Raw genomic sequence first — 25603 nt, forward strand, 5'->3', positions numbered from 1 at the left:
CACATACAAATGTCATTTACGTCTTTGAGTTTAACAGATTTAAAGTGTAGTGTGTGAAGAGTGCGCATGTGTGAACGAGCTCTAGTGTGTGAGAACGAGCTCTAGTGTGTGAGAACGAGCTCTAGTGTGTGAGAACGAGCTCTAGTGTGTGTGAACGAGCTCTAGTGTGTGAGAACGAGCTCTAGTGTGTGAGAACGAGCTCTAGTGTGTGTGAACGAGCTCTAGTGTGTGAGAACGAGCTCTAGTGTGTGAGAACGAGCTCTAGTGTGTGAGAACGAGCTCTAGTGTGTGAGAACGAGCTCTAGTGTGTGTGAACGAGCTCTAGTGTGTGTGAACGAGCTCTAGTGTGTGTGAACGAGCTCTAGTGTGTGAGAACGAGCTCTAGTGTGTGAGAACGAGCTCTAGTGTGTGTGAACGAGCTCTAGTGTGTGTGAACGAGCTCTAGTGTGTGAGAACGAGCTCTAGTGTGTGTGAGCGAGCTCTAGTGTGTGTGAGCGAGCTCTAGTGTGTGTGAGCGAGCTCTAGTGTGTGTGAACGAGCTCTAGTGTGTGAGAACGAGCTCTAGTGTGTGTGAACGAGCTCTAGTGTGTGTGAGCGAGCTCTAGTGTGTGTGAGCGAGCTCTAGTGTGTGTGAGCGAGCTCTAGTGTGTGTGAGCGAGCTCTAGTGTGTGTGAACGAGCTCTAGTGTGTGTGAACGAGCTCTAGTGTGTGTGAACGAGCTCTAGTGTGTGTGAACGAGCTCTAGTGTGTGAGAACGAGCTCTAGTGTGTGTGAACGAGCTCTAGTGTGTGTGAACGAGCTCTAGTGTGTGTGAACGAGCTCTAGTGTGTGTGAACGAGCTCTAGTGTGTGTGAACGAGCTCTAGTGTGTGTGAACGAGCTCTAGTGTGTGTGAACGAGCTCTAGTGTGTGAGAACGAGCTCTAGTGTGTGTGAACGAGCTCTAGTGTGTGTGAACGAGCTCTAGTGTGTGTGAACGAGCTCTAGTGTGTGAGAACGAGTCTATGATTGAATCTGGAAATAAAGCGAAATAACTGAGAAATATGAGAGATATTCCTCAGATTTTGAATTTATAGCGAAACATCTCGCATTAACTCGATCTCTAACAGATTCATTAACAGTAGTTATGACTCCAACACCTGCGTGACATCATTAACCAGCGCGGTTGAACGACCAATTTGTGACAATATGGTTTGGGGAAACAGTGGAGACGAGCTAGTGGATTCTTCAGCGGTACTGTGATAGTGAAGCACGAGTTACAGCGCTGTACGGGACACACACCCCTGACTGAGCGCTTGACCCCGACAGGCTCCCCGAGATCCTCCACACCGCAGCACCACAAGACTGATGACGTGAGCAACCTGAAGCTGATGCCCAAGGGCCTGTCCGCCAGCCTGCCGGATCTGGACTCGGAGTCATGGATCGAGGTCAAGAAGAGGCCGAGGCCTTCACCCGCCCGACCCAAGGTAGGAGGAGCAGGTTTTACAGGAGGAGTGCACTTCAGAATGAACATTTCCTGATCATTTACTCTCCTCCTCCACGTCATCCAAGATGTTCATGTCTTTCTTTCTTCAGTCGAGAAGAAATGAAGGTTTTTGAGGAACACACTCCAGGGTTTCTCCATATAGTGACTTCAATGGGGTCCAACGGGTCGAAGGTCCAGATGTGAGTTTCAGTGCAGCTTCAAAGTCTCGACACGATCCAGCCGAGGAATAAGAGTCTGATCTAGACAAACCAGCCGACATTTATAACAAAATACACACTTATATACTTATAACCACTAATGCTGGCCTTGCTCTAGCTGTGATGCGACACATGTTTCTTCTCCTTTCGACCCGTTGGGCCCCATTGAAGTCACTATATGGAGAAACCCTGGAGTGTGTTCCTCAAAAACCTTCATTTCTTTTCCACTGCAGAAAGAAAGACATGAACATCTTGGATGACGTGTGGGAGAGTAGATTATCAGGAGATTTTTCCTCTGAAGTGCACTACTTCGCGATTTCTTTTTGATTGGAAGATTATTTATGAGAGATTGGATGAGTGAGATTGGCCTGTGTTATTGCCGGAGTATCTGAAGCTCGTGTACAGCCTCCGCCCTCTTCTGAACAGATTTGACAAATGATCTGTGGGGTATTTTGAGCTGAAAGTTTGATTATTTTTGGCCGTCCTAAACACGTCTGGGTCATTTGTCCCACCACAATCAAAAGGAGAAATGAGAAATTTGATTTATTTTCAGCAACAACTGTTCCGTATGTTGAGTTGATGCAAAACCATGACATAATACAGATGTAGTTGAGTTTAATAGAGGGAATGAATTGGCGTCAGTTTCCCGCGGGGACACACTCCCTCAGCCGGACTGAGCGGCAGAAGAGCGGACTGGATTTCACAGGGGAAACTGATAATCGTTTTCTCAGTTTAAACTAAAGCTTGGACTCGATATAGTGTTCCTTACAACTTACTAGAGATCCAGTGATCATGGATATTGACATGCAGCAGGAATCGTGTTTCCTCACATTTATATGAGCCTGATTTCCACGACGGGGCAATACATGTCCAGGCCTAAAACTTGTGTATTTTTTTGCCAGTTTTTATTAAAAAACATCCAATTATGCAGAATATACGATGGTAAATATTTAATTGAGTTTTCAATACAATATATAAGGTATGATTTTACCCCTAAATTCAGCATATTGACACAGAAATGCCTGGATCCAGTTGTGTCTGTGAATCACAGCAATTGCTTCTCTGTTCTGTAGCTTTCGTCAGTCTGTAAAAATATACCTCAGATTTCTTGTCAAATCTAGTTGTTCAGTCAATCTCAAAACTCTCTCCTGTTTTAGATGAGTTTTGTGTTTTCCGTGGCATTCGCGCTCGGTGTGTGTGACCGCAGTCCCTCCGGCCGACAGTGGCGTCACACACACCCTCGCCTGCTCTGTGTCGGTGCCTGCAGCATCATAACCCTGTGGCGATGTTGGGCTGTTTTGCAGAAAGCAGATGCGGTGCGTTCGCCCGCTCAGACCGGCCCGGCGTCAGGCGAGGAGCCGGACGAGCCCGAGGAGCTGGACTTCATGTTCGACGAGGAGATGGAGCAGATCGACGGCCGGCGCAACACTTTCACCGACTGGTCGGACGAGGATTCGGACTGTGAAATCGATGATCGAGACGTCAACAAGATCCTGATCGTGACTCAGACGCCGCCGTACCTGCGCAAGCACCCAGGAGGAGACCGCACGGGGAACCACACCTCGAGGTCCAAGCTGAGCAGCGAGCTCGTGAAGGTCATCAACGACGGCCTGTACTACTACGAGCAGGACCTCTGGGACGACACGTACGAACCGGAGTACGCCATGATCAAGGTGAGACGCTTATCCCCGTCACTCTTCCTTTCAAAACGTTTCACTTCATTTCACTTTGGTTTAATTTTGTGTGTTGGCATGTTTGAGCATTTCCAAATCATCAAAATCAGTAATAGAGAGAAAGCAGGATGACTTCCTACTGTAGTGCACTTAAACTCGTCATAAAAGGGGAGTTTCGCTGGTCTTTTCTCCTCTATTGTGTCGTATATCCGAGTGAAACACTTCTGGAGCAAGAACACATGTGGGCGGGGCTTGATTGTGTCTGTGGGGCAATGATTGGATGGTTGTGGTTTGCTATTGGCTGATCTCATGTGAGTGACGGGTTATAGCCCCGCCCTCGTCATCAGAGAAGAGAAGCTGCAAGAAGTTATTCTGATTCAAGACGATTTAAACAACACATAAATAGAATTGTCAGTTTTGATTTCATGGAGGCTTTATAGTGTTTTTAGGTGGCTTGACGAAGAGTGAAATGGTTTTTGAAATTCCTTCAGTGTTTTCATTCAAAACATTGAAATATCTTAGTCAATAAATTATCACTTAACTCATCTTTGATCACTAAAATAACATATTTAAAAGTTTTTTCCTTAAAATATCTTGAATGTAACTCGACACCCCTGACTCATTTACTATGCGCGGTTCTATGAATATGCAAATGAGCCCCGCCTCCACTCACTCACTCAGCTCAGAGATCCACTGGTTGACGATCACACGTTGATCTGATTGGTTACAAGGTCTTTGTGACGTCAGAAACACCAGCGATTTCAAACCGTGTTTTTGAGACGGTCTTTGGTTCACCGCAGTTTTAAAGGGCCGTTCGGTAACTCTAGCCACTTATTCGCTGATTTTCACTTTTCTTGTCGCATGTTTTCTCAACGAGCTCCCCCTACAGCTGTGGTGCGAATATTTCACAACACTAACGTAAATTCACTTGCGGCGCCCTACTCCCCTTTACCGTAGACGCGCTCATGTGCTTTTGTTATTGTCGGATCCGGTGTGTTGAACAAATGAGTCCCAGACACTCCAACTTTATCGTGTGGAGCTATGTCTACCGTGGTGGGTAATACATCAAACAGAGTATCATTTAACATTGACATGTACATTTTGTATTCTGTTATCAACCATAATCCGTAATGGAGTGGGCAGATGAATCTAGCGAACATTACCGCTTATTCATCTTAGTTATAGATTAATCTACCCCCAAAAGGAACTGTGATAAAGTTTATCTTATAATTGTACAGACAAAGCTCACATTGCAGTCTTTTCTAATGTAGACAGGATACATTATTGGTTACAATCAATGTTTTACATGTTATTATACTACAGGGCTGTTGAATGCTTGATTCTGATTGGTTGAGAACGTTCTAAGGTGTGCAATTATTTTCAGGGAAACGCACGGCTAAAGTAGTTCCAGGCAGGTTTGACCCACTGATCTATATAGAATGACTGGATAGCTCATGACGTCATAAACAGTGAAGCCACCGCGCCGCCATATTGTGATTCCCTAGTGAGCTCACGCGTTCTATTGATTCAATAGGAAATTGTATGATTTGACTGAGAAAACATTGCATAACGAGACACCGTCTTTAAATCTAAAGTCTCCCTGAACAGTCTTACAACGCAAACATCCTAAGCATTTAAATGGGTATTTGTTTAAAGTCGGAAATTATTCCTGCTTACTAAAAATTAAGTATATGTGAATTGTGAACTTAAAATTTAGCTCTTTCTGATTGTTTTACAGATAGATGAGTAGTCTGCTCAAGTATTTGATTAGTTAGCAAGAACATGTCCAGGAAATGCATAATACAAATTGTATGGGTTAATGTACACCTGTTTCACCTCTTATTTACCCCTTATTTACACTGCACACGTCTGCGGCGCGTTTACAGCTGCGACACGGCTACCGGAGCTGATCGCGCCCACACATCGGCAAATCACTTGAAAAATGCTCGCGGTGTGAGTTGACACCGCGTGAAGGTAGGAATAAAACATTGTCGGAGCCATAATGCGCCGCAGATGTGTGCAGTGTAAATAAGGGGTTTACACATAGGCCTACTCCGTTTGCAGTGCATATTTTTTACCATACCCATGTCAACAGGTGGAGCTTTCACTGCACGCGGATGCCCGTCCTGTGCGGTGCGTGCAGAGATCGTGTGTCCTGCAGGCGCTGAATTAAAGTGACAGCGCATGGTTCGTGGTCAAACTGAACACGGATTGACATGAAAATATTAAATAAATGCATTTAATTAAATTTATAAGAAGTAACACATTAAATAAATATACGTTTATTGGGTTTAAACTTGAATACGTCTGTGAAAGAATGCATAGTAGGCTATAATTTTTTTTTTTAAACAACACTGAAATAGCGACAATTGTGCATATAAATTACTATATATGGGCTTAAAGTACAACCTGTGAGCAGTTTTTCAAGATCCTTTTGTGATCTTCGTTTTACACTTGTTGATGCACAGCGGGTCGGAGCTACCGATCTCTGTATAATGGCCGCTGGAGCCTCTGCTGGTAGGGAATCGTAAGATGGCCGCTCGAACACTTCCGGTGGCTTCACTGCCTGGTGGCAGTTTAGAACGGCATGAGCTATCCAGTCATTATATAGATCAGTGGTTTGACCGCATTACAGTTCCATATCACTGCGCGCAATAACGGAAAATAGGATACAATTCATAACAAGAAAAAACATGCAGCCCCATGCACTTGATCTGCAATTTTCTATGTCTAACTTCACAATCAATGGACACATACAGTTTTTTAATAAATAAATTTTAATAAATAAAGTATGTAGTCCTATCTATAGGCTAAATAGAAAATTAAATTGAATAGGCTATATAAATAAATTGATAGTCCTGCTGGGTTTTCGTAATTATTCCAGATAATATAACAAATAAATAATTATTGATAGGCCTACTTGTTAAAAGGGCTTTGTGTGTTTCATTTATTGGGTTATCTACTGTCAATTATAGAAAACAAGAATGAACGAATTAATTAAAACAAATTTAATTAATAAATAAATAATAATATTGACGCACATGCTTTTCTGTCTCATTATTGCAACATCTCTCTCTCTCTCTCTCTCTCTCTCTCTCTCTCTCTCTCTCTCTCTCTCTCTCTCTCTCTCTCTCTCTCTCTCTCTCTCTCTCTCTCTCTCTCTCTCTCTCTCTCTCTCTCTCTCTCTCTCTCTCTCTCTAAAAACGGCATTAATAACTGCATAAAGCCGGGACACACTGATTATAAGGCCAGTTATGAATGTAATTTGATACTTCTATTTAATTTGATAATTATTAGAAAAATAATGCACACTGAGGTGTAACGGCTCCGCTTCGCGTCGTGACCGCATTACCACCTCGGGTGTGCATTATTTTTCTAATAATTCAACGGCCTGTCGTCAATTATTCCTTACTTATAGAACAATTATAGATCATAACGTCGACCAAAGTCTAAACAATTTTATTGACACAGAAACGCTAGATCAGCATCTGTTTTGCAAGATTCGATGTCCTTTAGCTCTCACCATTAAGTAAACGCACAACCATTAGGGCTGTGTTGAAAAAATCGATTCACCAATTCTGAATCGATTTTCATATTAATTTCTAAAGATCGATCCGTAACTCAGAGGATCGATTTAATAATAGGCTTACATTTTCCCCGTGAACTTTAACTTGCCGCGACTGGAGATCCCTGTATGCGCATTGAAAGGCTTTCACTCAGCGCGCACACTGTTACAACAACGGGCTTTGAGTGAGTCATTAAACCGTTCATTCAACGAACACGTTCAAAAAAGCTGATTCATTAAAAGAGATGTAATGAAACAAGGTGTTAATTATTTTTAACTTTGAGTTCCACTTTTCAAGGCTCAGCTGAGCAGCAATGCGTCGCATGGGTAACGCTGAAACTGATGCTTCACTTATTAGAGACTAATATGGCATTGATTCAATGCGTGACTCGCTGATGTTATTTCCCGCGGCTTCCTCGCGCTGTGGAATGCTGACCAGCGCTGCTGCTGACGCGCATTTATGGTAAATACCCGTGACGTGAACGTTAAAAGGATGACATGACAAATATTTCGCATTCCTTTGACACGGCAACCTTTTTCACCAATACATATGACTTCAAAGACAGACGCAGGTAATCGCACGCGCTCTGCCGATCTCTCTCATTCACTGTCTGTGCGAAGCCTCTGTAGGCTACACATCACCACGATAAACAGTCTTGTTTGTTATCATTATGAACTTGTTTAACATTCAATACACATGCATGAAGTTCAAAACAAGCAGTTAAATGTCTATAATAGCCTAATAGTATCAATATGTTGCATAACTACAGTCCTGTAATTCAGGTAACAGCTGGAAAAAACAAAAACACTTATCTAAATCTCGAAAATCGGATCAGATCGGATCGGATCGAATAATGATAATCGATTCAAGATCTTGAGAATTTGAATCGAAACCCAGCTCTAACAACCAATATTTATTCTTGTGCTGTCCCTCGCTCGCTCAACAGCTTTCTTCCTCTCCCTCACCTCCTCCGCCGAGTACCGTCTCCTTTTTCTTTTCACTGGAACTTGTGAAGCATTATCCATCATCGCGTGTTCTTTTAGCTAGTATTGAGTTTGAGGGGGGCGTGTGTGTTTCGAATTGCCGTAAAGCAGTTTGTGTTTCTCGCTCTTTCTCGCTCGTTCTCGCTTCTCACGAGACTTCCTATTTCCAACTTACCGGGGCGGTAGTCCCTATGTTGCAAGGCTGGTTTTCCGCCTGGGAACGCTGGGGGGAGCGGGGAAAGTCACCATTCTCACCAGAACTGGTTATTTAAACATCCAAATGATTTCTAAATGGATTTTTTAATTTGAAAAAGTTGCCAAGTGCTGCTTTAAGCAGAAAATACTCAGCAATGCTGTCGACTTATGAACTTACACATGGTGTGTCTTAAAGCGTATTAAAAACACCACATAGACACATACACATTAAAGCTGGATGTCCACCACAGGGGGGCTTTAAAGTTGATCAGTAGTGAAGGGTCATGTGACGTGTGCACTGCTGTGTTATGAGCGGGGACAGCTGATCTGAGCTGGTGTGTGTGTTCATTGTGCCGGCTGTCATGAGATGAGTTTAATTCTGTCAGATTCTGGGTGTGTGTCCATTCTCGTGTGCTGCTTTTCTTCTCGTGTGTGTGAGAGTGTGTGCTGTAGCGCAGTGTTTCTGGACCTGGCCGGACAGAATGGTCCTCCACCAGAGTGTTTGTTGTGGTCTTTTGTGCTGTGCTCTTTGTGCCGCTCACGTGCGAGTCCTGTAAGGCCAGCAGAGCCGCTAGAAAAGACAGATAGCGTTAGCCTGCTCAGTTTACTGCTGTTTGACTAGCAGCCCGGGGGTTCATGGCTCTCTTCGGCGCACAGGTACGAGCGAGATGTTGTGTATCATCATGATGTCAGGAAGTCGCATTAATGTTTAGCTTGTTTCGTTGTCCCGCTGGATTATATGGAGTGAGGATGACTGTGTGTGTTCTGGTTTTTGTGTTGTTGTTGTAACTCTTGTATGTTTCCGCAACAGCAAGAAGTGGAGAACTTCAAGAAGGTGCACCTGATCAGCAGAGAGGAGTTCGAGTGCCTGACCCCTGAGCCGCCCATCGACCCCAACCAGGAGGTTCCCCCGGGCCCGCCCCGACCCCAGCAGAGTGAGTTCACCCCCCCCCCCTCGTGGTGTGGCACGGGTTACAATAAGTGTTCATTCATTTACATCCCAACGTTGCTAACAGTTACGTCTCTTACATGTATTGTAAAAACATTCAAGTAACGTTTAATTTATGGGCAGTCTAAGCGGTTGTAAATTGACTCACAACATTATAAACTTAACATCCGCATCGAACAATATGTGCATACTAGAGATGCTATAATATGAACATTTTGGCCTATTATGATAACGATAATTATTTATATTTGGAAGTAACCGAAATATTGGCCGATAAATCTAAATTTGCTGGGCAACGATTAATCACATCGAAAATAAAAGATTGTGTTTACACAATATATGTGTGTCTAAATATTTTGTATATAAATACACATGCATTTATATATTTCAGAAAAATGTGCTATTTATATATAAAATATTTATATTTATATATAACAAATTGTGTATAAATGTATATACATGCAAATATTCCTTAAATATATACATGCATATGTGTGTATTTATATATATAAAAGTTTGTTTAAATATGTGTTTATAATTATTTTGTGTGTGTTTTTGTGTGTGTGTGTGTGTGTGTGTGTGTGTGTATATATATATATATATATATATATATATATATATACACACAGACACACACACACAAAATAATTATAAACGCACATATATTATTTAAACACAAACTTTTATTTTGGATGCGATTAATCACGATTAATTGTTGCCCAGCACTCATTTTTATATAATTTTTGAGAGCCTGGTTACAAAAACAAAAGTCTCACAGTTACAAGCCATGTCCCAAACGCACAATTATAATGATGATGATCATGTAGCCGATACGACAGCCTGGCGCTGCACATGTTGCACTGAACTGTATTTTCTTTTTTTTGAAGTGATTTCAAGCAATTTAAAGCCATCACAACAGTGCACAGCTGGAGGAAATAATCCATTATTTTATTTATTATATTATATATTGGGCGATACCGATATGGTGTCAGATATATCGTGCGTCCTTAGTACATATGTATATTAATAACATTTATTTTAACAGTTAGCCTAGACGTGTTTGCAGCATTAGCCTCCTGATATAACATCTCACAGGTCTTCACCAGTGAAAACCGTAACGGATCTGGACTCGCATCTCTTCAACCGGCTCAGAAGAGTTTGTAATGGCCAACAGACCACATGAATCGTCTTTATTTATTTATCATGTCTTATCCTGTCATCGTCCTCCTGCTCTCTTCAGTCGCTGGTCTGAGTTAGAGAACGCTCGATGGCTTCGGCTGAGTCTCTACAGCATGAACAAACTCGTAGCTTTTATAAGGGAAATCTCACAGATCTCAACACAGTCGCTTCGACCCTGAAACCTTACGCAAGTTCATTTATTAGTTTGATGGTTTTGCAAGCAGAATACGACAGTCTCTAGCACACAATGCCCTCGCTCATACACAGGGAATAACTCCTCTGTGGACCAGTTCTGACTGTAGACGAGAGAATTGGGATGCATCAGAAAAGCATATTTTTGTTCTTGTGATGTTTTTCACTTTTTTCTCTTTTTTTGCATGTTCAACTCATTCTCAATACAATACAGAAGCATCTTGTATGACTTGACTGTCTCTTTTAACCTCGAGTGTCGTCTCCTGTAGTCCCCACGGAGGCCTTGGCCAACAAGCTGTTCGGCGCCCCAGAACCGTCGGCCATCGCTCGCTCTCTCCCGACGACAGTGCCTGACTCGCCCAACTACCGCAGTGCCCGAACGCCCCGGACCCCCCGCACCCCCCGCCTGAAGGACCCCACGCAGACGCCACGCTTCTACCCCGTGGTGAAGGACGGCCGGCCGCTCGATGCCAAGGTGCGTATGAGCTCCGGTCCTGCTTAGAGGAGTGCACTTCAGAATTACCACTTCCTGATCATCTACTCTCCCGCACGTCATCCAAGATGTTCATGTCTTTCTTTCTTCGGTGGAAAAGAAATGAAGGTTTTTGAGGAACACACTCCAGGGTTTCTCCATATAGTGACTTCAATGGGGTCCAACGGGTCGAAGGTCCAGATGTGAGTTTCAGTGCAGCTTCAAAGTCTCGACACGATCCAGCCGAGGAATAAGAGTCTGATCTAGACAAACATTTATAACACAATACACATTTATATACTTTTATCCACTAATGCTGGTCTTGCTCTAGCTGTGATGCGACACACATTACGTGATTGCGTAATTTACGACGTAGGCGGAAGAACCGACCCAGTGTGTACAAAGCCAACGTGCAAAGACTAGAGCCCCTTTCACACAGAGATTCCGGGAAATACACGGATAAAGTGACCCGGGTTCGTTTGATTTTGGTTCATTCACACTGCCAGTGATTTTCCGGAATCAGAGAGCGCGTTCACACACAACCTGTAAAAATCCCGTAAAGACACGTGACATCGATGTGACATGTAATGTCTCAGCAGCGTGTATAGTTTGCTTATGAGCTGCGATCTCTCTCTGGAGAAACCACGCTTGTGCATTTTTTTTATCTGATTCGATCATATCGAGGGGTTTAAGGGGCTTAAGTCAAACACTATTTACAACAAAATAAATGAATAAAAGTTAAAACGACGATGTGGGGTGATTTTGAAGAGTTTTTTGTTCTTCTCTACATTTATAAACGGAACACGCGTGACCTTTCACCCTGATTACGTAATGTGTGTCGCATCACAGCTCGAGCAAGACCAGCATTAGTGGATAAAAGTATATAAGTGTGTATTGTGTTATAAATGTCGGCTGGTTTGTCTAGATCAGACTCTTATTCCTCGGCTGGATCGTGTCGAGACTTTGAAGCTGCACTGAAACTCACATCTGGACCTTTGACCCGTTGGACCCCATTGAAGTCACTATATGGAGAAACCCTGGAGTGTGTTCCTCAAAAACCTTCATTTCTTTTCCACTGCAGAAAGAAAGACATGAACATCTTTGAGACGTGCGGGAGAGTAGATGATCAGGAGATTGTACCGCTGAATGCCTGAGTCTCACTCCCGCTTCTGTCCTCTTCCAGACCCCTCGCAAGAGGAAGACGCGACACAGCTCCAACCCGCCCATGGAGTGTCATGTGGGCTGGGTGATGGACTCGCGAGAGCACCGCTCGCGCACCGCCTCCGTCAGGTGAGTGTGTGTTTCAGAGATCTCCTGTTGAATGTTCTGATCCCATCTGACCTCTGACCTGTAATGCTGCCTGAATCATAATCACACACTGTTGGTTCGTTGGCCAGACAGAATTGAACCATCACTGAACTTACTTAAGCTGGACTGTGACGCTATTCTCATCTGGAAACAAACTCTGTTGCATCATCTTCCTGTGTTGTAAAGCGCTGTGTGTAAAGCTGTCTCTTCTCTGCAGCTCGACCGCGAGCCCGTCGGAAGGCACCGCAGCGATGGGGAACTACGGCTGCACGCCTCAGTCTCTCCCCAAGTTCCAGCACCCGTCGCACGAGCTCCTGAAGGAGAACGGCTTCACACAGCACGTCTACCACAAGTACCGGCGGCGCTGCCTCAACGGTGGGTCACGCAGGTCATCACACTTCATTAGTGTCCGCTATTCCCTTCACATTGTAATAATCTTAATTAATACTCGCAATTACAATTTACTTTGGATGATGTTTTGAATAGCTTTATACCAGTGGTTCTCAACTCGTTTGGCCATGGGTCCCACAGTTCCCCTGGTCATCAAGCCCTGACCCACTTTAGGCATATATACAGTACTCGACATTTGAAGCGGATCAAGAGTTCTTCAAAGTTGTCCTGAGACGAGAACGGGTATTGTTCAATATTCTTGTGTAACTTTGATGAAAGGTTTTGATCCACTTCAAATGTTGACTACTGTATTTATATAGGCCTGTTATAATAAATTTGTTTACACAAAAATTGTTGACACACACTAGTACTGTTCCTCTTATTTTGGTATGAGCAACTTCAGTCATTTAAAAATATACAAAATAACAGCAAAGTCAGTTTTTCTGAGACTATTTCACGTCACTGGTAGTTCCTATTTCGCTGGTTCTCTGAAGTAATCGTGATTTGCTCTAAACACACATCTTGAGCGCGCAGAATAATGTAAGTGGACTTTTTGTGTAGTCGCGGCTTTGAACGATTACATAATCATGGCATCCGTAATCGCGATTATAAGTTGGATTAATTGCAGTGTTTCTAATGTGATCTGTCGTCCTCGTCCTGCAGAGCGCAAGCGTCTGGGCATCGGCCAGTCTCAGGAGATGAACACGCTGTTCCGCTTCTGGTCCTTCTTCTTGCGGGATCACTTCAACAGGAAGATGTACGAGGAATTCAGACAGCTGGTGGTGGAGGATGGGAAGGAAGGATACAGGTATGGAAATCATGCTTGAAGCTTCTTATCTGAACAGGAGTGTCTGCTCGAGAGCGGGGTGTAGCGTCATTCCAGTGTCATCAGTGATTAAATGTTGGTATTTGGAGAGAATTACAGGCAGAATTACCTGTTTTTTTTAGGCAAACTCAAAGATCATGTGGCATTTCAATTCTCAGCTAAATCAACATCTCTGTTCTAGGCTGGTCAACGTTAAGGCATGCGATTTATGCAATTATAACTGAAGCATGCAAAATTGCATCATTAACGTAATTCACACAGCGCAGTTAGACAATCTACTGAAGTCTGAAATTATTGTTTGAATCATCAGGATAATCCCACAACGAACTCCTTCCTCTCGACGCAGTCTCAGGATTGGATGGACCCAATATTTCCTAGCTATTTTTAGGATGACGAACACAAACGCATTTGAAAATTTCTGACTTGATGTGCAAGAACTCTTTAACCCGATTTCGCTTCTGTTTGCTATCAGATCATTTTAAGCCTCTAAACTCCAGCAAAGTTTTCAGTTTAATGTGTAATTATATAGTAAGTGAATCAATTAAAACAATCAATCCATGATAGCGCTAATATAAAGAGAACCAGGCTGATTACATCAGAGATGGCAGAGAAAATAGATTTCAGTGAATTATTCATGTCATTCATATAATAATTGATTCTTCATACCAGTGTCTGTTTAGCTTTAAAACACGAGCTCTGTGATATTCTGTGATTGTCTCTGAAGAGCGCGAGCCCTTACGCATCGCGCTGAGAAATACAGACTGAGCGGAACCGATCCGATGATGCGCACACTGTTTCTCGGCTGGATAAAGCACACAGCGTCTCGCTAGTAAAGTCTGAGGGATGTGGATTGCAATCACAGGTAAAGAAGATTGCGGTGACGTACAGGAGTCGTATAGTAGCACGAGTGAGTCCGTTATATTAATGTGCACAACAGTGTGTGTGCTCTCGACACACTGATCGCACATTGTATTTATAAACAGACACATTTCAGTATCTTCACGTTATTTCCACACACATTCAGGATAATGTTTGGATTCGTCATGTTGCTGCGTTTAGTGATTCTGAATGGATCCGTGTACTGTAGTGAATGCAGTCGGATCAAGGCCATGTGGACCTGGGGTGTGTTTCCCCAAAGCATCGCTAGCCAACTATGGTCGCTAGTTCTGTCGTTATCATCAGTTCAACGAGTCTGTGTTTCCCGAAACCATCGTTCCAACGAACATTCGCAAACAGCATCTCAGAGTTGTGTGTGTGAGCGACAGCATCTCAGAGTTGTGTGTGTGTGAGCGACAGCATCTCAGAGTTGTGTGTGTGAGCGACAGCATCTCAGAGTTGTGTGTGTGAGCGACAGCATCTCAGAGTTGTGTGTGTGAGCGACAGCATCTCAGAGTTGTGTGTGTGAGCGACAGCATCTCAGAGTTGTGTGTGTGTGAGCGACAGCATCTCAGAGTTGTGTGTGTGAGCGACAGCATCTCAGAGTTGTGTGTGTGAGCGACAGCATCTCAGAGTTGTGTGTGTGAGCGACAGCATCTCAGAGTTGTGTGTGTGAGCGACAGCATCTCAGAGTTGTGTGTGTGAGCGACAGATCTCGAGCTGTGGTTAGAAGCAGAGTTTCTAGTGTTCATGACATGTGGACTCAATAAATCCTGATTTTGAGCGAAATAAGCAATCTGACATTCAGTGCAACCGGTGTCTTTAATCTAGAACACATACAAGTGTCATTTACGTCTTTGACTTTGTCAAGAGATTTAAAGTGTATGTGAAGAGTGCGCATGTGTGAACGAGCTCTAGTGTGTGAGAACGAGCTCTAGTGTGTGTGAACGAGCTCTAGTGTGTGTGAACGAGCTCTAGTGTGTGTGAACGAGCTCTAGTGTGTGTGTGAACGAGCTCTAGTGTGTGAGAACGAGCTCTAGTGTGTGTGAACGAGCTCTAGTGTGTGTGAACGAGCTCTAGTGTGTGAGAACGAGCTCTAGTGTGTGTGAACGAGCTCTAGTGTGTGTGAACGAGCTCTGGTGTGTGTGAACGAGCTCTAGTGTGTGTGAACGAGCTCTAGTGTGTGTGAACGAGCTCTAGTGTGTGTGAACGAGCTCTAGTGTGTGTGAACGAGCTCTAGTGTGTGTGAACGAGCTCTAGTGTGTGTGAACGAGCTCTAGTGTGTGTGAACGAGCTCTAGTGTGTGAGAACGAGCTCTAGTGTGTGTGAACGAGCTCTAGTGTGTGTGAACGAGCTCTAGTGTGTGTGAACGAGCTCTAGTGTGTGTGTGAACGAGCTCTAGTGTGTGAGAACGAGCTCTAGTGTGTGTGAACGAGCTCTAGTGTGTGAGAACGAGCTCTAGTGTGTGTGTGAACGAGCTCTAGTGTGTGAGAACGAGCTCTAGTGTGTGAGAACGAGCTCTAGTGTGTGTGAACGAGCTCTAGTGTGTGTGAACGAGCTCTAGTGTGTGTGAACGAGCTCTAGTGTGTGTGAACGAGCTCTAGTGTGTGTGAACGAGCTCTAGTGTGTGAGAACGAGCTCTAGTGTGTGTGAACGAGCTCTAGTGTGTGTGAACGAGCTCTAGTGTGTGTGAACGAGCTCTAGTGTGTGTGTGAACGAGCTCTAGTGTGTGTGAACGAGCTCTAGTGTGTGTGAACGAGCTCTAGTGTGTGAGAACGAGCTCTAGTGTGTGTGTGAACGAGCTCTAGTGTGTGAGAACGAGCTCTAGTGTGTGAGAACGAGCTCTAGTGTGTGTGAACGAGCTCTAGTGTGTGTGAACGAGCTCTAGTGTGTGTGAACGAGCTCTAGTGTGTGTGAACGAGCTCTAGTGTGTGTGAACGAGCTCTAGTGTGTGTGAACGAGCTCTAGTGTGTGTGAACGAGCTCTAGTGTGTGAGAACGAGCTCTAGTGTGTGTGAACGAGCTCTAGTGTGTGAGAACGAGCTCTAGTGTGTGTGAACGAGCTCTAGTGTGTGTGAACGAGCTCTAGTGTGTGTGAACGAGCTCTAGTGTGTGAGAACGAGCTCTAGTGTGTGAGAACGAGCTCTAGTGTGTGTGAACGAGCTCTAGTGTGTGTGAACGAGCTCTAGTGTGTGTGAACGAGCTCTAGTGTGTGTGAACGAGCTCTAGTGTGTGTGAACGAGCTCTAGTGTGTGTGAACGAGCTCTAGTGTGTGTGAACGAGCTCTAGTGTGTGAGAACGAGCTCTAGTGTGTGAGAACGAGCTCTAGTGTGTGTGAACGAGCTCTAGTGTGTGTGAACGAGCTCTAGTGTGTGTGAACGAGCTCTAGTGTGTGTGAACGAGCTCTAGTGTGTGTGAACGAGCTCTAGTGTGTGTGAACGAGCTCTAGTGTGTGTGAACGAGCTCTAGTGTGTGTGAACGAGCTCTAGTGTGTGTGAACGAGCTCTAGTGTGTGTGAACGAGCTCTAGTGTGTGTGTGAACGAGCTCTAGTGTGTGTGTGAACGAGCTCTAGTGTGTGAGAACGAGCTCTAGTGTGTGTGTGAACGAGCTCTAGTGTGTGAGAACGAGCTCTAGTGTGTGAGAACGAGCTCTAGTGTGTGTGAACGAGCTCTAGTGTGTGAGAACGAGCTCTAGTGTGTGTGAACGAGCTCTAGTGTGTGTGAACGAGCTCTAGTGTGTGTGAACGAGCTCTAGTGTGTGTGAACGAGCTCTAGTGTGTGTGTGAACGAGCTCTAGTGTGTGTGAACGAGCTCTAGTGTGTGAGAACGAGCTCTAGTGTGTGTGAACGAGCTCTAGTGTGTGAGAACGAGCTCTAGTGTGTGTGAACGAGCTCTAGTGTGTGTGAACGAGCTCTAGTGTGTGTGAACGAGCTCTAGTGTGTGTGAACGAGCTCTAGTGTGTGTGTGAACGAGCTCTAGTGTGTGTGAACGAGCTCTAGTGTGTGAGAACGAGCTCTAGTGTGTGTGAACGAGCTCTAGTGTGTGAGAACGAGCTCTAGTGTGTGAGAACGAGCTCTAGTGTGTGTGAACGAGCTCTAGTGTGTGAGAACGAGTCTATGATTGAATCTGGAAATAAAGCGAAATAACTGAGAAATATGAGAGATATTCCTCAGATTTTGAATTTATAGCGAAACATCTCGCATTAACTCGATCTCTAACAGATTCATTAACAGTAGTTATTACTCCAACACCTGCGTGACATCATTAACCAGCGCGGTTGAACGACCAATTTGCGAGAATATGGTTTGGGGAAACAGTGGAGACGAGCTAGTGGATTCTTCAGCGGTGTCGTACTGTGATAGTGAAGCACGAGTTACAGCGCTGTACGGGACACACACCCCTGGTCGGTATCGCAACTTTACTTTTTTTTGGGGGGGGAATCTCAGTGTCCTTTTTTGGAAAGACACAAATTTACCTCTTTTTTCTTTTTTAAAAAAGCTCGAAGAAATTAGTTTTCTGGGAATCACCCTTCAATCTGCTAGTTTACTGTGCTGGATATCGCAAATGACGACAAAATGAACGTCAAACCAGATAAATGATGCTTTATTTCTCAAGTATGCGATTAATCCAAATGTAGAATCCTTCTATTGATAAGCCCTCCTGTTTACATGGAGCATACGATATGAAAAATTGATTTTTGTTTTTGTTATTAAAAGCTGATAATTTAACTTTTTCAGATTTCTGTGACGTCAGGATGGCGTTTGACTGCATTTCCCATGTGACCTTTAGTTTAAAGTGGTCAGTGATGTTCTGAGTTGACAGCGCTGTGTTGGTTCCTCAGGTACGGCCTGGAGTGTCTCTTCAGGTTTTATAGCTATGGACTCGAGAGGAAGTTCAGGCCGGACATATTTAAAGATTTCCAAGAGGAGACCACTAAAGACTATGAAGCAGGTCGGTCTTTGCAAACAACAGATGCATTTGTTTGTGTGTGGAGCTCTTGTTTATTCCCTCTTCATACGCCCTGACAGGCCAGCTGTATGGACTCGAGAAGTTTTGGGCTTTTCTTAAATACTCGAAAACAAAGAACATGGAGATCGACCCCAAGCTGCAGGTGCATTTGAGCAAGTTCAAGCGTCTCGAAGACTTCAGAGTGGACGTAAGTCTTGCATTTCAAGACATTTTGAAGCATGGAAACAACATGGTTCATTTCATAATGCACATTGATTGCATTTTTTTTAAATGAAAAAGTTTTTTGGGGTATTTTTATCATGTTAGAAGTCACTTTGTCAAACTTTTTCCCTCCTTGGTTGACGTCACATGTGTCCTGTTTACAGCTGGTGTTTTAAACCGTCTCTTTTGTCCACTTTAAACCACTTCTGTCCTGATTTCTTCAGGGGAGGGTCTATGGGGCTCTTTACACATGTGTTTTCTCAGATCGGATTGCTATCTGATTTATCAAGACGATTCCATTTACACCTGGTCACATAAATGTGTTTTCGCAAAGCGGATATAAATCCGATCTTCAATTCCCGCGCTATATGCAGATTTAATGGAGTGCACGTCACCAAAAGCAACAGCTGCATTCTGTTGATCATCAGATAAAATCAAAATCACACCGTAATAAGAGAGAGCGGCAACATCCCTGGTAAGATCTCAACCAGATGCATTTACACTTGTCCAGTTTCGTCTGTCAAGCGGCCCAGAGCTCCTCCTGATGTGGTGTGAGCGAGCGGATTCAAACCCGTCTCGAATGCGTTTCGGAGGGCATTTACACCTGGTCTTTTCACGATCGGATATAGCTATCCGATCACAGATAACGCTTGAAGTGGCCAGGTGTAAACAGCCCCTATAAATGTGTGGCCTTGTTCAGATCTTTCGATCTAATGGTCGAAATAAGCTCACGCAATTCACATATGGATGCAAAAGAAAAACATACTTAGACCATCCGTTAGACCATCCGTTAGACCATCCGTTAGACCATCCGTTAGACCATCCGTTAGACCATCCGTTAGACCATCCGTTAGACCATCCGTTAGACCATCCGTTAGACCATCCGTTAGACCAGCCGTTAGACCAGCCGTTAGACCAGCCGTTAGACCAGCCGAACGCTGTGAGTGTTGGAAATCAGGAACAGTGAGAGAACATCCGCTTGGTTACATTTCCATCTACAAACCAAACTTGCGTCTCCAGCCGATAGTGTAAACCCGTCTGGCTAGAGCTCTTCTCTAATGTTCACGCATTGGGTCAGTAGCGGAGAGAAGGCGGTCTGAACACACTCGACCACATGAGCGTTTACACAATCCCCTCATCTCATGATTCGATACATATCACGACACTGAACTCACGATATTACTGCGATACTATGTTAAAGGGATAGTTCACCCAAAAATGAAAATTCTGTCAGTAATTACTCTCCCTCATGTTGTTCAACCCCGTAAGACTTTCGTTCATCTTCGCAACACGAATTAAGATATTTTTGATGAAATCTGACAGCTGGATCACTCCTCCATAGGCTTCTAAGGGATTGAAACTTGCCAGCCTCAAAGTTATTAAAGACATCGTTAAAATAGTCCAAGTGACTACAGTGGCTCAACCTTAAGTTTATCAAGCGACGAGAATACTTTCTGTGCGCAAAAACAAACAAAAATAACGACTTTATTCAACTATTCTTGTCCATCTCCTTGGGCCTCGAGTGAGTTCACTAGTGTAATAGCGTAAGCTTCTGTTGTTGTACGTCACACGCATCACGCACATGACCAGCGTCGGCCAATAGTGAGCCTACGTGTGACGTAGCTCTACGTAGTGTTGCTTTCGTCAACGAAAATTATGACTAAATATCGTCGTCAACGAACCTTTATCACGTGACGAAAACGAGACGAGACGCAACGTAAATGCTGGTCATGTGACGATGACTATAACTAAATGTATAATGCAATATCGTTGACGAATAAAAACGAGACTAAATGTGGTTTACAAAATAAAAAGTATGCTAAAATGTCTCCATTTTCGTTGACCAAAACGAGACGAGACGAAATGTTATTTAACGTTATTTCGTCTCGTTTACTTGCATTATTATTATGCAGCATTTCTGTCTCCTGTGTCACTTCAGGGGCGGCATCAGATCGCACTGCGCAGACTTCACATCCTCAAGCCCCACTCGCGGCATTATTTAGAAGATCAGCTGCGTCGCGAGTTACGGCTGTTTCACACATACTCCGTGTGTATGCGGTGTGTATGCAGGAGATGTGTGAAACAGGCATTAGCATAAACGACAACAAACAAAGTTAAGTCTGACACAGAGAAAGGGATTCGTCTTTGGGAGAAAAAGAAGAAATGACATTAGGAAAAACTTTCATTTCATCATGTGTGTAGGCTACTTCTAACATGTTTGGTTGGTAAAATAAATATGTTGTAAATTCAAATCAAAGCATTTTCCGTGTCTGGAATGGATGTATTCTTGAGTCTATAAGGTAACAATAATATAATAAGATAACAGAAGATAAGATTGTTTGAAATGGGTTTGGCTAAAAGAAAATTTTGGTTTCGTCTATACAGGTCCTTCTCAAAAAATTAGCATATTGTGATAAAGTTCATTATTTTCCATAATGTAATGATAAAAATTAAACTTTCATATATTTTAGATTCATTGCACACCAACTGAAATATTTCAGGTCTTTTATTGTTTTAATACTGATGATTTTGGCATACAGCTCATGAAAACCCAAAATTCCTGTCTCAAAAAATTAGCATATTTCATCCGACCAATAAAAGAAGTGTTTTTAATAAAAATAAAAAAAGTCAACCTTCAAATAATTATGTTCAGTTATGCACTCAATAGTTAATACTTGGTCGGGAATCCTTTTGCAGAAATGACTGCTTCAATGCGGCGTGGCATGGAGGCAATCAGCCTGTGGCACTGCTGAGGTGTTATGGAGGCCCAGGATGCTTCGATAGCGGCCTTAAGCTCATCCAGAGTGTTGGGTCTTGCGTCTCTACTTTCTCTTCACAATATCCCACAGATTCTCTATGGGGTTCAGGTCAGGAGAGTTGGCAGGCCAATTGAGCACAGTAATACCATGGTCAGTAAACCATTTACCAGTGGTTTTGGCACTGTGAGCAGGTGCCAGGTCGTGCTGAAAAATGAAATCTTCATCTCCATAAAGCTTTTCAGCAGATGGAAGCATGAAGTGCTCCAAAATCTCCTGATAGCTAGCTGCATTGACCCTGCCCTTGATAAAACACAGTGCACCAACACCAGCAGCTGACATGGCACCCCAGACCATCACTGACTGTGGGTACTTGACACTGGACTTCAGGCATTTTGGCATTTCCTTCTCCCCAGTCTTCCTCCAGACTCTGACACCTTGATTTCCAAATGACATGCAAAACTGAGCAACAGTCCAGTGCTGCTACTCTGTAGCCCAGGTCAGGCGCTTCTGCCGCTGTTTCTGGTTCAAAAGTGGCTTGACCTGGGGAATGCGGCACCTGTAGCCCATTTCCTGCACACGCCTGTGCACGGTGGCTCTGGATGTTTCTACTCCAGACTCAGTCCACTGCTTCCGCAGGTCCCCCAAGGTCTGGAATCGGTCCTTCTCCACAATCTTCCTCAGGGTCCGGTCACCTCTTCTCGTTGTGCAGCGTTTTTTGCCACACTTTTTCCTTCCCACAGACTTCCCACTGAGGTGCCTTGATACAGCACTCTGGGAACAGCCTATTTGTTCAGAAATTTCTTTCTGTCTTACCCTCTTGCTTGAGGGTGTCAATGATGGCCTTCTGGACAGCAGTCAGGTCGGCAGTCTTACCCATGATTGCGGTTTTGAGTAATGAAACAGGCTGGGAGTTTTTAAAAGCCTCAGGAATCTTTTGCAGGTGTTTAGAGTTAATTAGTTGATTTAGATGATTAGGTTAATAGCTCGTTTAGAGACCCTTTTCATGATATGCTAATTTTTTGAGACAGGAATTTTGGGTTTTCATGAGCTGTATGCCAAAATCATCAGTATTAAAACAATAAAAGACCTGAAATATTTCAGTTGGTGTGCAATGAATCTAAAATATATGAAAGTTTAATTTTTATCATTACATTATGGAAAATAATGAACTTTATCACAATATGCTAATTTTTTGAGAAGGACCTGTACTATAGGTACTTATACTATATTGACTGGGTTAAATAGAATACTAAAAAGAGACTAAAATACAATTTTCATTGACTAAAACTAGACTATGTCTTTCGTCGACTAAAACTAGACTAGACTAAAAAGAGTATGAATGTGACTAAAACTAATAAAAACTAAAATGACAGCTTGACACAAAGACTAGACTAAAACTAAAATTAAAACAGGCCGCCAAAAACAACACTAGCTCTACGGAATCACACTACGTTAACTGACTCGAGGCCCACAGAGATGGACAAGAATAGTTGAAATAAAGTCGTTATTTTTGTTTGTTTTTTGCGCACAAAAAGTATTCTCGTCGCTTGATAACTTAAGGTTGAGCCACTGTAGTCACTCGGACTATTTTAACGATGTCTTTCATAACTTTTGGGCCGGTCAGTTTCAATCCCTTAGAAGCCTATGGACTAGTATGGAGGAGTGATCCAGCTCTCAGATTTCATCAAAAATATCTTAATTCGTGTTGCGAAGATGAACGAAGGTCTTACGGGGTTGAACAACATGAGGGAGAGTCATTACTGACAGAATTTACATTTTTGGGTGAACTAACCCTTTAAAAGGTTAACAAAAAATGTACTGTTGATTTGTAATGCTAAATTTGATATTACATTGTGTGTGTTAAATGAATGCACAGGACAATAGAGACACCAGAATAACAATATTCATGATTTTGATCATGAATATTTTTTAAATAATGTAGGACTTTTAACTAGTAACATCAGACATCTGGCATTATCAGGACCCACAAATATTCCCCCATTGCATTATTATACATAATATCACATAAATATATATATATATATATATATACATATACATAGTAGTTTAATGTAGAACTGACATAGAACTCAGAGAACTTGACTTTTTTACTCGCACAGTAATTTTTTTTTTAGTTGAACTACACACAATACAGATTGTCACTTCCCATGATATAGATTGTTGCATTTTTGTACTGCGATGAATAGTGACACGATATATTGTTACACCCCTAGAGTGTCGTCCACTTGTAATCCGATTGACCAAAACACGTCTTAACAGCAGCTGTAAACAGGGCCTGAGAGATGCTTCAGTTTCAAGAGTTGAAAGGTTATGCTCAAGCACCAAACCATGTGTTATTTCTTGCCTTCAGCCGCCCATGGAGGAAGGTGGGCGTAAGAGACACTCTTCCAGCGGAGATGGCCGTCGCCGTCACCCTTCCCAGCAGTCCAACCGATCCCAGAACCAGGTCACTTCAGGCTCCGCCCCCCTGGCTGGAGCTCCTCCCACCAGAGATGCTGCTTCAGGCTCCACCCCCTCAGCTGGAGCTCCTCCCACCAGAGATGCTGCTTCAGGCTCCGCCCCGCCGGCTGGAGCTCCTCCCACCAGAGATGCTGCTTCAGGCTCCGCCCCCTCAGCTGGAGCTCCTCCCCCCAGAGATGCTGCCAACACCCCGAGCCAGCGAACCGCCTCAGACGGCAAGCCCCCGAAGTGAGCGTCTCATGGGCCGCGGGTCCGACCGCCCGAACACAAGCATGACACAGCGGCTCTCCAACGAACGGCTCACGATTGTCCAATCTAGGCTCTTCCATCTTCCCCTCGGTCACAGCATTGTGCATCAGAAACGGACAGCAGAGGGCATGAGAAATACTTCCATTCTTCGTTTTATTAAAGACTTTGAAGTTTTATTCCTGTTGTATCATTGGGGTACAAAAAGGCTTTTGTTGAATCTTTCTGCTCTATAATCCTCAGTGGACTCACTGTTTTATTTGGCCGAACGACGCGTGATTCCACCATGATCTTTTTTTTTTTCTTTCCTTGTTAGAGATCGTGTTGAACGATGATAAGATTGCTCTTGACTAGACTAGGTACTGGATGAGGCAAACCCGTAACACAGAAAATAATGCAAATACTATAGATCTGCAGTTGTTTGAGCGAGATGATTTTATGTTACCGTTTTTTTTTTTTCGGGGGTGGACGCTAAATTCTATAGCTAATAACTTTTAGCGCACCGTAAGCTTGGCCATCACTGTGACACTAACGTCCGCCTGCCAAATCCTCTCGCTTGCTTCCAAGTGTCACGGTCTGTTACAGAAGACGACGACTCCACCTTCACATGGGCGAGTCCTTCCTCCGCTCATCATCATCATCATCATCAGTGGAGGACGACCCGAGACGTGAAGCCGAGCTCGTCACGGACAGAGACTCGTTCACCGGCAGAATCACACCATCTCCTGCCAGCGGGAGTCATTACCAGAGTGTTGGTCCTAGTGTACATATGAATTCAAGAAATTAAGAGACATTACACCACCTTGGCTGTATGTGTCATTTATTGTTTATAGAGATATATTTGCCTTACGTGTTCACCTTTTTTATGCTCGCCCTAATGCGTTTTGAGTTATTATGGGTATGTTTTAGTATCACTTCTTGCTTTTCTTCATACAAACAGCATGTTGGTCTGAGTAAAGGGAAACTGACCTCAGGGTTTCAACTGGAATCATGTGAAGAAAGGCAAACCTTTGATTATGATGATGATTTGAAAAATTTGCCCGACTGCCTTTGGATCATAAGCAATATTCCAATCTAATTTATGGGATTTCACTTTTGAATTTGGCTGCCATATGAACATCTATACATTTGTTTGCTGAATGTTTTCGGTCATGCTCTCTGGTAACATTTAAATTTGATTTCATTTTAACTCTCGGCAAACATTGAGCAGTTCCCTTGGCCGTTTCCCTCGGTGGGCTTCTTCATTCAAAGTAGCTGTGCTCAAGTCCTGATGAGGACATTCTTGTGATCACTGATATAATTAAAAGGCTTTTATTCAACTAAATGCTCTTTTCCATTGTGCGAGTTCATGACGGTGTCGTGCTTCTTCAGAGGTCGACGGCTCGGATTATTGGGAACAGACAAAATAATTCATAAAGCCATATAAATAACTGTATGTGATCCATTAAAACTGATAATATTCGTTACCATGACTCGTATATACATTCGGCTTATTGAGAAAAGAAAAATGGAAACTGTAAAATACTTGAACCAAATCTTGTATCATAACACTTCATCTGAATTATAGGCAGATGTGATTTGCTATTAGTGTGATTTGTAATTTTGCTTTTAATAAACAGAAAAAAAAAACTTTAAAATGGTCAAAAACCTTAAATCAG

The 25603-nt window shown here is 43.4% G+C and overlaps 1 protein-coding gene across 1 annotated transcript in view; it reads left to right on the plus strand.

Moving 5' to 3' along the window:
• Window positions 1–24421, plus strand: part of larp1 (La ribonucleoprotein 1, translational regulator) — a 46616-nt gene extending 22195 nt beyond the window's left edge. Inside the window, exons 10-20 of the mRNA XM_056243083.1 lie at window positions 1307–1464; window positions 2986–3354; window positions 8910–9033; window positions 10688–10893; window positions 12074–12180; window positions 12416–12573; window positions 13252–13396; window positions 18131–18240; window positions 18318–18445; window positions 23590–23743; window positions 23792–24421. Of these exons, the coding sequence (XP_056099058.1) occupies window positions 1307–1464; window positions 2986–3354; window positions 8910–9033; window positions 10688–10893; window positions 12074–12180; window positions 12416–12573; window positions 13252–13396; window positions 18131–18240; window positions 18318–18445; window positions 23590–23743; window positions 23792–23931 (1799 nt within the window). The 3' untranslated portion in view covers window positions 23932–24421. The remainder of the gene's footprint in view (window positions 1–1306; window positions 1465–2985; window positions 3355–8909; window positions 9034–10687; window positions 10894–12073; window positions 12181–12415; window positions 12574–13251; window positions 13397–18130; window positions 18241–18317; window positions 18446–23589; window positions 23744–23791) is intronic.
• The last annotated feature ends 1182 nt before the right edge of the window (window positions 24422–25603 follow it).

The sequence above is a fragment of the Rhinichthys klamathensis genome, unplaced genomic scaffold (genome assembly GCF_029890125.1).
Source record: "Rhinichthys klamathensis goyatoka isolate OS25496 unplaced genomic scaffold, OSU_Roscu_1.1 h1tg000776l_1, whole genome shotgun sequence".
NCBI classification, from domain to species: domain Eukaryota; kingdom Metazoa; phylum Chordata; class Actinopteri; order Cypriniformes; family Leuciscidae; genus Rhinichthys; species Rhinichthys klamathensis.